This window comes from Lepidochelys olivacea, assembly GCF_965140295.1.
Source record: "Lepidochelys olivacea isolate rLepOli2 genome assembly, chromosome: 18".
NCBI classification, from domain to species: domain Eukaryota; kingdom Metazoa; phylum Chordata; order Testudines; family Cheloniidae; genus Lepidochelys; species Lepidochelys olivacea.
Genome location: NC_140428.1, coordinates 28,591,616 through 28,604,790, shown reverse-complemented (window position 1 = coordinate 28,604,790; position 13,175 = coordinate 28,591,616). Strand labels below are relative to the sequence as shown.

Genomic DNA, 13,175 nt, shown 5'->3' with positions numbered 1-13,175 from the left:
CAGAATTTTTGTCCTCCCTTTTTATCTGGTTGAAACTGATTGTTCAACCCCAATGAAATCTTTTCAGTTTTTCATTTTGACAAGAAAAGAAATTATTAAAAAACAAATGCTTTTTTCTAAACAAAACGTTGAAACGGTTTATGTTGGAAACGTTGAAACAGTCAGGGTTTAGCTTTGAATTTTTTGTGGATGTTTTTGTTCAGGCCTGGATTGGAGCCGTGTGGCTTGGGCCCCTCTCTAGATTGCCGTTTTTATACTTGGCCCATGTGCGCACTGCCCCCGGACCAACCCCAGCCCTCCTCAATGGAAACCAGGGGTCTGTTGCCCGATTATTGTTCCATTGGGAAAGGCAATTCTTTCTAGAAACAAAAGCCAGGGGCTGGGCATTCCGGGCAGCTGAGCTGAATATCGACAGACCCTTTATGACAGGACCGAGCCTCTCAACTCCTGCTCCCTTCCCTGAGAGTGCCCAGCTGTGCCCCCAGCCAGCCTCAGAGAACATGTAAGGCGTGGGGGGGGTTTGTACCTATCTTGTGAAAGAGCTCAGGGAGTTGCACCTCCACCTTCTCCCTCTGGAACATGTGGTACTCGGCTTGCTCACATATCGGCGGGATTAGGTTAAACTGCCGTGCCACTGAGTACGCTTCCTGCAAGCACAAAGATAAATGCAAATCAGCATCATTCCCTATAGGGCAGGGCTGCCCCGCCCCATGCTCTCCTCCTGGAGCAGGGCGAGACCTCCAGGTCGTCCCCACGGCACTGGGGCTGGGACGCCTGGAGACCCTGCCTGGCGGGTGAAAGGGAGTAACCCAGGGACATGGAGAGAGTGGCTATCGCCGAAACAGAACTAATTTGTTCCTGCGGCTGATGGGGACCCAGGGCCTCGCTGAACAAGCAGAGACTGGAGGGCTCAGTCCTATGGGAGATTTGCCCATTGGCAGGCCCCAGTGGGACTTTATCTTTGACTTCAAAGGGCACGAGCCAGCCTCTGGGGTCTCCGACTGCAAATGTGGTGCCCAGGCTCAGCCCGAGAGGTCTGTATGTGTGGAGCATTCCGGCGCTCTGGGGCTGGCTCTGCACTGACAAGTGCTTTAATGCCAGGGTAGCCACGTCACCACCTGTCAGCATTCAGCTGGAAGGGGCTCGAAAAGGCCCAGATTTGGCCCCAGGGCTCCTGAGATGCTGCCTTGGAGACAGCTGCAGACATGGGGGCTGACACAAAGTTCTGTCTGTTACCAGGGAGACGGGCACATTTTGAGAGGAAAAGGCGACTGGCTGGAGAGTCTCAAGTCAAAGGATTTAGCTAGAAATCATGTTAAAATTTGCCCAAAAGTTGGAGCAGATTGAGCCAGCAGAGCACACAGAGCTGGGAAGGGCCAGAGGGGGAAATCTCTCACTGAAGCGTCTCAGACCAGCGAGGAGAGAGAATGAGAGGGGGAGAGGAAACCAGGTGAGCTGGGGGCTCCTGTGACAGCAATGACAGGGATTTCCCGCTCAGGTGTCCTTCTCGCTGACCGTTACTGTGCTACCTCCTTTCCCAGCCAAGGAACCCTTTCCCCTATGGCACGAGCCTGACACACTCTGATGAGCTGTCCTATCAGATCTAAAAATAATTACAGCTAAAATACGTCTGCAAGCAGTCGGCTCCTGACAGTTCCTGTCTAATTAAATCACCATCAACGGAGCACTTCTCTCCAAAACACTGCAGAGAGGCACTTTGCTCTGGCGACGGCAGTCTGCTCGGCCTCTGCTTAGCATCAGCAGCGCGCAGATCATTTATTTATGGCGTGTCTTCTGGCCCTTGCATTTCAGCAATGGGAACACACGGGCATGCATGTGCCCACACACAGGCGTGTACACACACACAGTACCATGATCTCCATGGAGCTCCAGCGCGATGTTCCCCAGTACATGGCCATTCCCTGGTTGATAACATGGGTCATTGCTCTCACCGTCTCTGTCAAAAAGGAAGGGAAGGCAAGGAGGGAGACGTCAGCCTGGCACGCAGAGCTGGAGCTATTCCGTAAATAAAGACTGTGACACCAAAAGGAAAGGGGGGATTTGACTGCACAGACATCTTGCAAGCAGTGTACTTCCAGACTTCAAACTTGGAGACAGGAGTTTTACAAGGAAATTAAAAAACAAAAACGAACGAACAAAAACCAAAAAGCCAACCCACAACAGAGACTGCTCGTGAAATCATTTCCCCATATTAATTACTTGTCCAAATCTGTAAAGAATAATCGAATGCAAAAATAAACAAACAAACCAACAATCGCCAGAGATTGGGTTGGAAAGTGACCTTTTTATGGCCGCTTGTGCTGAAATGAGGGTGAGAAGAAACAGAGGGATGTAAATTATGATGCCATAAGAATTGAGTTTTTTTTAGTTAGTTGCTTTTTGGAGGAATAATAGGATTAGCCTAGAAGAAAATAACCATTTGCAATGGACCAGTGAAACGTAATGAGGTCACAATCAAATAGGTGAAATGCAGTACAGAGTGGTGGAAAACAATGTCCAATCTCACGGATGTTCACGCTCTCCTGTGAGATGGGGGATGGACAGGAGCCACAGGATATATTGCACCCATGTGTGGGGGAAAAAAATAACATCCTCAAGGTCCTACAAAAAACAGACCCGAAGACTCAGTTTTCCATCTAAACAGAGGAAAACCAGATCAAATCCACCAGGATGGAACAGCTGTCACAGGAGTGGAGACATTAAAAAAACCACAACAAAAAAAGTAGAAACATTTCTGGGAGACCAACTTCTTTGGGGAGCAGGGCTTGACTCTGTGTGTGTGTGTGGGTGGGTAGGGGGGGTGGGGTGGGATAGTTTGGGAGAGGGAGAGGGAAACAGCACAATGTTTGTGCAGTTCTTAACACCTTCCAATTTTGTTTCTGGGCATCATTGCTCTGCTGCACTGAGATTTATGAACCCAACTCCGAGGTCCGTTCAGAACTCCCTGTGCAGGGACAGACGAGCTCAAAAACTCTACCCCTGAGCATCTGGAATCAGAAGATTTCAGAGACTGAGGAATCCAGGAGGAGCTGGAACTGCTGGATGTTAAGGATGGTTAAAAAACCCTCACCTCCAGCTTTGCCCTGATAGTTTAGCTGCTGTGAACTTCAGAGATTATTACTAATAAGAAAAATTCATCATTAGAAAACATCCATTAGCTATGAAAAACAGAGGGCAAATTCTGTCTGTATAAAGACTTATGAAAAGCAAATATTGCAGCTGATTGTAGGAACCCATTAAGTTAGTTTGGCCTCATGGTTAATATTGCATCTAAAAACAGCTAACGTTCAGATTTTTCTTTTTTGAAGGTTGTCACTGTGATGTTTGGCAAATACAGGGACGGCCCACCAAAGGTGCTGAATGTATGTAGTGGATCCAGCGGGAGATATCTAGAAAAGGCAGCTCTAAGAATACATTGCTTGCAAGGTTGGTTGCAAATGTTGCGGTACAAAGGAAAGATTGCAAACAAGTGTTTCTAAAAACAATCCATTGATGGCCTGAAAAAATAAACCCGATATAATATATAAATCAATGTGATTATACACACACACACTCACTCAGACAAAAGTGTATGTATCCCTGTCTTCTGTCTGTTTCAAGGTGGGAAGCAGACAATGGTATGTGTTTGTCTAAGTGCGATGCTAAACATGCTGGAACATAAAGAGAGAGAACGAGACCGCAAAACCTGAGGCTCCTCATTTGACACTCGCCCAAATGTTTTAAACAGCTACTGATTTTGCGTGCTTTGAGGCATTTAGGGCTGATTTTCAGGGCACAGAGTGCTTACAGCTGCAGGGGCCGCTCAGGGCGGCTGCCCCTATGCAGCTCCTGTGATAATCAGCACTGGTATCTCCAGTTGGGACAACCAAAAACTCGACCGTCAGTTTCTGAACGGGTGCGAAGATGCTCTGTCTTTTATTAGACTTGGAGTCGCGCTGTTCAGCACAGGTTCAAGTGCCCCGTTGCTGACACTGGCCCTCAGCATCTGCTAGTGTTAAAAAAGGCTTGAGAAAGCAGCAGCGAGTTAGAACATGCAGTTCCCATGGCCTGGTCTCCATGACGCCCACAGGCTGCAGCCTGCAGATTGCAAACTTCTCCTTGGACCACAAGCCACAATCCTTCCAAAGACGCTAATTACGTTTGCGAAGTCGCAAAGGGGGCAGAGCTCCATTAGGTGGTGGCTTCATTAAGTTATGTTAGTAGCTGCCACCCGAGAGTGCTCTGCAGCAAGCTCTCAGTTCCTTGTAACATCCAACTAGCCCTTATCGCAGAGTCAGCCCTGTGCTGGTTTAAACGTTTCTCTCGCTTCCTCAGAGCTGCTTTAGGAAGCGTCACTGAACAGGTTTAAAATACTGAAATCAGAGAGAACGTTTTTCAGTCTCCAAAAACCTCCTTTCTGGGCTGAGACCCAAGGTGGAAGGCTTCAGCTCTGAGGAAGGGATCGTTAGGAAATTCTGAGCATGCAGAAGCAGGAGGATGAGGAAAGTCCAAATGTCAAGAGCTCTATAGCTTGTACTTTCATGAAGGGAGACTCAGATTAGCAACCAGAAGCAAACAATTCCTGGAAAGGCCATGTAAACTCCTTGATCTGCGGGGAGTGTGCTAGGCATCGGGTCAGCCTTCTAGCTGTCTGGGGCAAACCCTGCTCGTGCCACCCAGTCCACGTAGCTGGAGTCTCCATTGGGGCAAGGGCTGAGGAATCTTCCCATGCCAAGACACAGGGGATGAAATCTTGACCTTACTGAAGTCAAGGGGAGTTTTGCCATTAACTTTGGGGGGCCAGGATTACACCCAGTCTCTGCAGCTGCCACCAGTATTTAAAGAAAACACTTTACACACACACACACACACACACACACCCCGACCTCCAAGATGCAGAGTAACAAATGCAAACAACCCCAATCTTCTTTTACCCTTGTTCTCCCTTCTCTACAACCTTCCTCTTGGTCTCTTGTCTGAATGTAGGCAAACAGAAGACGAGGTCTCTGCCCCATGGAGCTTACCGTCGAAGCCGCTATGCACATTCATGGTACTGCATTAGCAAAAACCACCATCCCCCTAATTTTGTTTCTTTTAGCTTAATTAAACCAAGGAAAGAGGTGCCAGAGAGTTTGAGACTCAATTGGCTAGTTAAAATGGGAAGTTACAGCATAATTTTAAGGTGTCAGTCAAACCGCTGCTGCCCTGGTCTGTTGCTGCCTTTTCTTTTCTTTTTTAGAAACACTGTCGGGAGTCCCCGTTCACAGGCTCTCCAGCCAAGTCTGAACCATGCAGGCTGAGTTTGAAGCCAAGGCATAAACTCATGCCAAGGAGAGAAGCAAAAAGAAAAAGTCACACCAGGCTTCACATGTCCATCACATGCACTGACAGAGTGTTACAGTTTAGCTAAGTGCTGGGCTTGTGCAAACGAAAGTTTTCCATAGAAATAAAATCTGGCAGGTCTGTAATACATCTTGCACAAGATCACAAGCCATTACAAGGAGGAAGAATAGCCCGTCATAAGCAGAAAGAGCAATGACTATCAGAGCTGGGCAAAATGGGCATTTCTTACGTCACAGGAATAGGCTCAGCAGGTTACATGCAGCTGGGGTCACATTTGGTCATTAGCTCTATTCCACTTGCCCCTTTAATTTAAAAAATCCCATGGGAAAATAAGTCTCCAGTCTCCATGCCAAAGTTCCAGACACTAATGCTTGAATAACCATATTAAAAATGTATCGCAAGTAGACGGCAATAGACGTTCAGTTCAATAATGAACAGGAATAAGACGACCGAATGCGTTGTACCTATTGTACATATTCATAGCTGGGACTGTAAAAAGCTAGACTGGCATGGATATATAGCCAGCCAACTATTAGCCTTTTGGTCCCAACCTAGTGCTGGTAAAGGGATGCCCCCTCAGTGGTAGCAACCCCCTGTGGGAATCGACTCTGAACAGGGCTGAAAACTCTGTCCCCTTATTTTAATGTAGTCTTTGGTCAAAGTTTGCCACCGCAGGGAGCGCAGTTACACAGAATTTTGCCCAACCCTAGTACATACTCATAAAAAAAAAAAAATCATCCAACCACATTCCTTATGCAAGACCAGGCGCATTCAATGGGGTGAAAAAACCAGCATAACATGTTATTTCAGTAACTGACTAGACGGACTTTGGGAGCCAATTCGTTCAACTTACCAGACAGCCGTATTTTCTGATGCTAATGTAAACTTATCAGCACTCAACCCACAGCATGGGCTTTAAAGTGGAGAGTCTCGTGGACTTTAAAACTTCTGGGTGAGGACCATCACAACTTGCTTGTTCTCCCCTGGACTACTGATTTGTTCACCCTGATCCCTGAACTGCTCTCCTCCAAGATCACAAGCATGTTAGGAAACATGTTATTTTAATGAACCAATGAACTAGGCTTTAATGCAGAATTTCAAACTGCGGGGACCTCCTGTCATACAGACAAGCAGAGCAGAAAATGGCACGTCATGCACTGAACAAAGGAAAGGAACAAAAGAATGAAGTGACATGAATCGAGGGAAGAGAACGAGAAGAACTAATCACTATTTTGCTTTTTACTTGCAAGATGTTCTCAAAGGCAAGTGGGGTTTTTTGTTTGTTTTCCTTTGTGCATTTTATGGAAAAGTTTGCCACGGGGGAAAGGAAGTCGTGTAAATAAAAATACAGAGTCTGTCCCATAAAATGCTGTTTGGACACAGAAGTCAATATTCGGACTGCGGGTACGATGTACCTTCTATGATGAATGTTCTTGACTTGGAAGAACTAAATGGGTCCCCTGGTGATAAAAGAAAGATTTAAAGAGACCAGAGTTTACAACTGCTGGCATATTACAATGAACGGCATGACAAAAGGGTCTGGGTCTGGAGGAAGAATAACCCGCTATCAAAGCACCATTAAAACAGCCTGTTCCAGAAGCAGAGCGCATCCTGAGAAGGCCCCTTTACATGGGGATGGAGGGGGATTGAGGTTGAAAAAGATTTTTGGTTGGTTTGTTTACATATGCTGAACGTATTAACACATGAAACAATTGCTACATAATGGAAAACGCACCATAACTAAAAACCCGTCACCAACATCATGATTCAAACATTCAAAACATCAAAAAATAAAATGCAATGAAAAATTCAGACCTGATTTGGCTAATAAGATGTTAAACTAACAAGGAATTAACAGTTCCTTCTTAGAATGGGCGAGTATGTAATCCAGAAATGGGACAGGCCATGAAATGAGAAAAGTTAGATCTGTTGCGGAGGTACAAACTGCTAGCACAGCAGCTTGAGAAAATTATTATAATGATCGTAAGTATGAATTGTATTATCCAAGAACCTAGGAGCGCCAGTCATGGACCTGGGCTCTGTCATGCTGGGCAAACACGGACTGAAAAAAGGGAGATAACGCAGAGAGAAGCACATTCAGGCCCGGAAAGCCCGAGCGTAAGAGTTCCCCATGACATGAGCAAGGGGAACGACCCCTGAGAAGCCCTTTGACTGGTGCCCCTCTATTACACTTTGCTGGGGGAGAGAAAGAGGTTATTCTGAAAACGATTTGGTGGCCCGCGGCCCGTGCTCCTACTCCCCAACGCTACACTCTTTAGAAGTCGCTCCCTACTTCTGGACGCAAATGGCGAGACCATGGCTAATCCACCAGTCTCAGCTGCCTGCTGACCAGTATCCCGAAACAGGAACAGGCTCTCGGGGAGAAACTGGCAGTAGAACCTACCTTCCATGGGTGTGTTGGGATCTGGTCTGTTCGCAAACACAACATCCACGTACTCTAACTGCAGCCGTTCTAAGGAAGCCTTCAGACCTGGTGATGAGCAAACAAGGACAAAAGGCCATCAAGTACAGTTCCCCACTGAGCTCCCCGCTTCGTTAGCACTAAAGAGAACGTCCCAGCACTTCGCAAACACAGGCTCCGAAGAGCTGCACTAACGCTCGTGAGATGGTGCCCTGAGGCCCAGGGATCCCAGCTTTGCTGAGGCTGTTCCAGAGCGTTAAGAGCACCGCGACCCACATCTGCGCGAGAGGGCTGAGCTGTGCCGCGTGCTCCGTGGAGAGACCCGGCTCGCTGCTGCTCCACTGGGAAGGGCAGCCCCAGCCCCAGCTCTCACAAAGGCTGGCCACTCCCTGGATTTCTGCTTGGAGTAATGAACAGAATGAAAACCATCTCAGGGGAAGAGCTGCAGAAGTGGTGACGCTAAAATGTATCCAACCTCTGCCCAACAGGGGCCAGTTGCCGGGCGATTTGAATTACACTTATAACAACTCTCAAGGGAATATTCAGCTCATTGTTATAAACAATAACTACCAGCACATGCCTCTCCCCCACCCTGCTCCTTCTTCCAAGCCAGGAGGTCATGATGTCAGTTGTTGGCGTCTGCAAGGCACTCTGCAGTGCCATTAACGCCATCTTGGCAGGACAGCGCACCCACCAGGTGTGTGTGGGGGCAGGTGTGTCCCAGCCGCTGGGACATGGCAAAGCAGTCACTGAAGCAGCCCAAGGGATGGGCTCAGCTGGAGCCCTGTCGAAGCGTGTTTGTTCCTTCTCTCGAATGGGAACACCCCAGGTCCCTCAGACTCTCCCACCTTACTATACAGGAGCAGCAGATAGGCCTCAACCCAGCAAAGCACATGGTTAAGCATGTGAGTAGTTCCATTCAGTTAAGTGCTCATGTGCTTAAAGTTAAGCACGTGCTCAAGTACCTTGCAGGGTCAGGCTCACATACAGCATTAAAGCAGACGTGCTCTCTCACCTTCTATGATGTGTTTTCTGGACAGTCCCCTCTCAGTCTCTGCTCTGAAAAAGAACAGGCCCAGGTTAGCAGAGTACAGTACAACGACGACAATTACGGTGCTGGGTGAAATTAGCCAGCGTTACTTACTTTCCTCCCCAGAAGATTTTGGTTGTGATGACCAGGCTAGAGCGCCTGTAAAGAGAAACAGAAAGTCACTGCATAAAATGTACCAAACCAAGGTTCCCTTTCGCCCTCTGTGCTCCCATCCCTGCACTCACCGCCCCAAGCTGACGCTCGCCCACAGCTTCCAGTTACGCAAATACCCTCTTCCCAACTCACTGGTCCGCGGAACGTAAGTGATTCAGCACCAACCACTGCTCCGAGTCATGCTGGGGCACAGCCAGAATAATTCTATTGACTTTGCAGTGGAGTTACTGCGGATTTACCCCAGTGTAAGGAAGGTTAGAGTCAGGCCCTTAGTGATCCGCTTGGCTGTTTGATCAGACGCCTTCACTAGCCCAGATCAGAGGTGTTACCTCTAGGACCCACCTCACCTTGAATGATCCTGGGGTTAAGCCTTTAGGGTGAGATTGTCAAGAGTACGATCGGTGTTTAGGAGCACAAATCCCTATGAAAATCACTGAGGCACTTCGGAAAGTCCCAACCTTGGGTATGGCCCTGTAGCCCAAAGTCACTTTGCTTCAGGGCCATCCTGCAGGCTACAGCATGGCAACTACTAGGAGAAACCACTACCAGCTCCAACTACCGTGAACTTACTGAACCAGCTGCTATGGTCCCGTGCCTACTCCAGACTCAAGAGGCTGTTTGCTGAAAAGCCATTATTCGCGTGCCTGAACTAAAATGTTTGGACTCTTAAATCAGTGTCCAGGACAGCTAAACCAGACTCTCATTGGGCCCACATTACGTTGCAGTGTGAGACTGCAATCATCAAAGGGCTCCAGCCACAATGGGCTGGCCATGATCCTAGTATGACTGCCTAAGACTGTTCTTTATGGCGGAGTGCATGGTGAGAGAGGCCAGGAGCGGTCCTGGAGTCAGCGGTGTAAATAGAAAACTACTCAGGCAACACCCCGCCGGGCTCCAATGGCATCTCAAAGCAGATGTGCACCAATTTGCTCAGAACTTTGGTGCTGGAAAAAGAAGAGGACGATGAACAGGCATGTGGGGTGCCACGGTTCGCCTCTGAGTACTGACAGGAGAGCTCCTCATGGGATTTGCTAAAAAGTCAATTACCTTTAATTACTGGGAGCTGCAGTCACATGGTAATTAATGCAAAGAAACAATATTGGTGGAACAAGATGACAAGCATAAATAATTGAGTGGGAAAAATGTACCCGATAACCACTGACTGGGAGGATAATTGTGGCATTCTGGAGGGAAGGAAATACAGACTTTCTGACAATCCTACTATGATTAATGATTCATGCCCAACTGCAGCGAGCTGGTATTTGAAATTGCTCTTCCCTGTGACTTTTACAATTTGAGATAATTTCAAACACCTCCCCGAAGAAACGCCACTCTGCTCTGACCCAGCCAGGACAGGGGAGAGGTGCCAGGCTGTGATGGACTGACGAGCCCTGGACATCTCCATCAGGAACAGGAATGGAGATTTACCAGGGGAAACACTGAGATTAAGAGACCATTGTCTTGCTTGAAACTGGCATGTACCTTGGGCCCCCGAGCTACCAGAAGACTGAATGCCAGCCATAAAGAAGGCATTATTATTTCATGCCATTACAACAACCTAGAAGGCAGAAACTCTCTTCATTCACAGGAACAAGTCCAGGACAGGCAGCAGCAGTGAAAGATTCCTCTACCTTGCCCTGGAGCGATCACTGCTAGGGACCAGAGAGGGGATTTCAGACTCCATGTCCCAAATTTCGTGCTCACTGGTGCACTACTCCCTGCAAATCCCTGCACAGTTATTTGACTCCTCACCTTGATGCCTACCGTTAATTTCCTTCCTTCCGTATCAAACACGGCAGTTATCAAGGAAACTGCCTAAGGCATAAAAATGAAACACTCTGGTTCTAACATGGCACTTGGCTTAAGGAAGAATAAAATTACCTCCAACCCTTCTTCTTAATAATATTTCCCAACACAACTTCGGCCCTGCAATGAGAGAGAAACAAAAATGATGATTTCATCAGACTGGTATAGAAATTAGGTCCAAACCATTTCAATCATGGCTCTCAATGGAGGGATCCCATGTATTTCAAATCCCTGGTGTTAAAATGTTATTAAGGAGCTATGGAGAACAAGACAATTTGAGGCTACCCCATGCCCCACCCACTCCAATGGCTATTAATGGGCTCTCTGAACAAAGAGGAATCCTGCATGTTGTTTACATTGCAGTACAGGATCAAGTGACAGCTGGAATTTTCTTGGCATTTGTCAGGGTCAAAGATAAAAATATCCTGGCCACAGGCAACGTAATTTCCTCCTTCCTTTGCACTGTCCTGCAGTGTATAAAGAAATGCTCTCTCTAATTGCTTGTTACACATCTTAGCAACAGAGATGGGACAAGAATGCAATGTGCATTACATTTATACCCACCACATCCCCTGTGCTGCTCACTTGGGCCTTTGCATCCCTTCACTAACCGATCCCAACCCTACTTCCCACGGGACTCATGGCAGGCACAGATCGTGAAAGCTGAATATGATGTCACCCATCTCCTCAGCCTCTTTTGTATGGACAAACGGAGCCCATCAGTGGCGAAGGGAGGGCGTGGCTGGACAAAACATGGCATGCGTTCAGGTTATCGGAGCTCAGCCCACTAGCAGTACTGTGGCTCATGGCTGATAATTGCAGGATTTGGCTATTCAGATCTGTCATGGCACAAATGACTCCCTACAAATAGGATTCATAATGGCCTCTCTTCTTTAGAGTGAGAAAACAGGTCAGAGAGATTCAGGTTGTTTGCTAGTGGGATCTCCGGCTGGGATGTGCTGGAGTGGAACTGTGCATGTCTTCTCCAGCAAGAGCGGCAATAGGTAAGGAAGACCAAAGCCACAGGTAAGAGAGAGACATTCTTCCATTATACGTAACGCCTCTCTCACCCACCCCACTCCAGAGACAGCTCTCCATTGCCATCCGTCAGGAGCCAATTCCATAGCCGTTGCTCAAACCCGCTTTGGCAGGTTGCTTTGCCCCTGTAGATGCTGCTGCAGGACTGGCTCCTCCAACATTTCGATTTTGAAATCAATACATGGACTTGAACATCACACTGGGATTAATGTGTGTGGCTTGTTCCTATTTGGCACTGCTGTGCCAGCTCTGGGTAGGAGCCCAAGTTCCAGTGTGACCCAGAGGCGAGGACGCTACCAACTGAGCCATGCGAACATCTGTGCTTGGACTCTGTGGAGTGCCCAGACACACACAACTGAATTGATCTTCGCTCTTGGCCATGTCAGGCATATTTTGTTCCTGGGCAATTTAATTTTTAATGTGCAATTATTCATGAAACCTCTCAGACACTACATTCTGGAACCATCATCCTTTCCAGTCACAACGTTACTGCGTCTCTTTGGGAGGAGACCGGAAAAACCGACCCTTAGTCATTAACTTAAAGAGACATGCGTGACGCTTCATTGGATTTGTTCTGTGCTGTGCAAGTGTCTAAAACCAAAGATGAGACGCTGAACAGGTCAGACTGCAGGACCTTCATTTCGTACAGTCAATAAAAGGTTCCGCGACACAGAGGAACACTTTCAGTCATCCCAATTAATTCACTGTCGCTAGGGTTTAATACACAGCACACGACATGTTGAGACTCTTTCACCAATGCTTTCAAGTACACTTAATCACCAAAAGATGTTCCCTAAGAGCTACAGGAAAAGTGGTTCTCCATGTTTTCCATACTTGGACCTTCCTGCCTTCTCGCTAGGACACAACCTCCCACTTAGCAACATGGAAATGGCAAGGCAGCCATGACGCCCAGCGTCTGTTCATGACCCTTCGGGAATGATTGCAATTTCTACCTACAAGTATCCTGCGCCAGGCCTTCGTTTTGTTGCCCGCCACATTCTCATCACTCGGCCCTCCTCACAGCTTACCCCTTGTTATTGCTCAGACAGCAACAGGAATAAGACCAGGCTGCACTGTGTTAGGCGCTGTAGGGATACACAGGCAGATGCGTCACGACGCTGAAGAGCTACGATATTTCATCGGAGCCCAGGCACAAAGTGATGGAAGGAGAGGAGTGGAAAGGTTAATGAGGAGAAAGTCACTGTGCTGACATGGGTTAGCTGTACCACAGCACAGCGGATTCTCGTTGTCGGAAGAGTTCATAAGAAAAAATAAATAAATAGGGTCAGCTCTCCGTATCTCCTGTCTTCTCCTAATGCAGCCCATTCACACGTAAGTCATGAACATATAAACGTTCCATAG

General features: G+C 47.6%; 1 protein-coding gene across 8 annotated transcripts in view; it reads right to left on the bottom strand.

The window, feature by feature from the left end:
* KCNAB2 (potassium voltage-gated channel subfamily A regulatory beta subunit 2) overlaps positions 1 to 13,175 on the bottom strand; it is a 109,812-nt gene that overhangs the window by 9,024 nt on the left and 87,613 nt on the right. For all 8 annotated transcript variants that reach the window (XM_084652090.1, XM_084652089.1, XM_084652088.1 and 5 more), the window contains 6 exons: positions 10,851 to 10,895; positions 8,910 to 8,954; positions 8,781 to 8,824; positions 7,748 to 7,834; positions 1,872 to 1,957; positions 527 to 647 (listed from right to left, as the gene is read on the bottom strand). In XM_084652090.1, the coding sequence (XP_084508216.1) occupies positions 527 to 647; positions 1,872 to 1,957; positions 7,748 to 7,834; positions 8,781 to 8,824; positions 8,910 to 8,954; positions 10,851 to 10,895 (428 nt within the window). The remainder of the gene's footprint in view (positions 1 to 526; positions 648 to 1,871; positions 1,958 to 7,747; positions 7,835 to 8,780; positions 8,825 to 8,909; positions 8,955 to 10,850; positions 10,896 to 13,175) is intronic.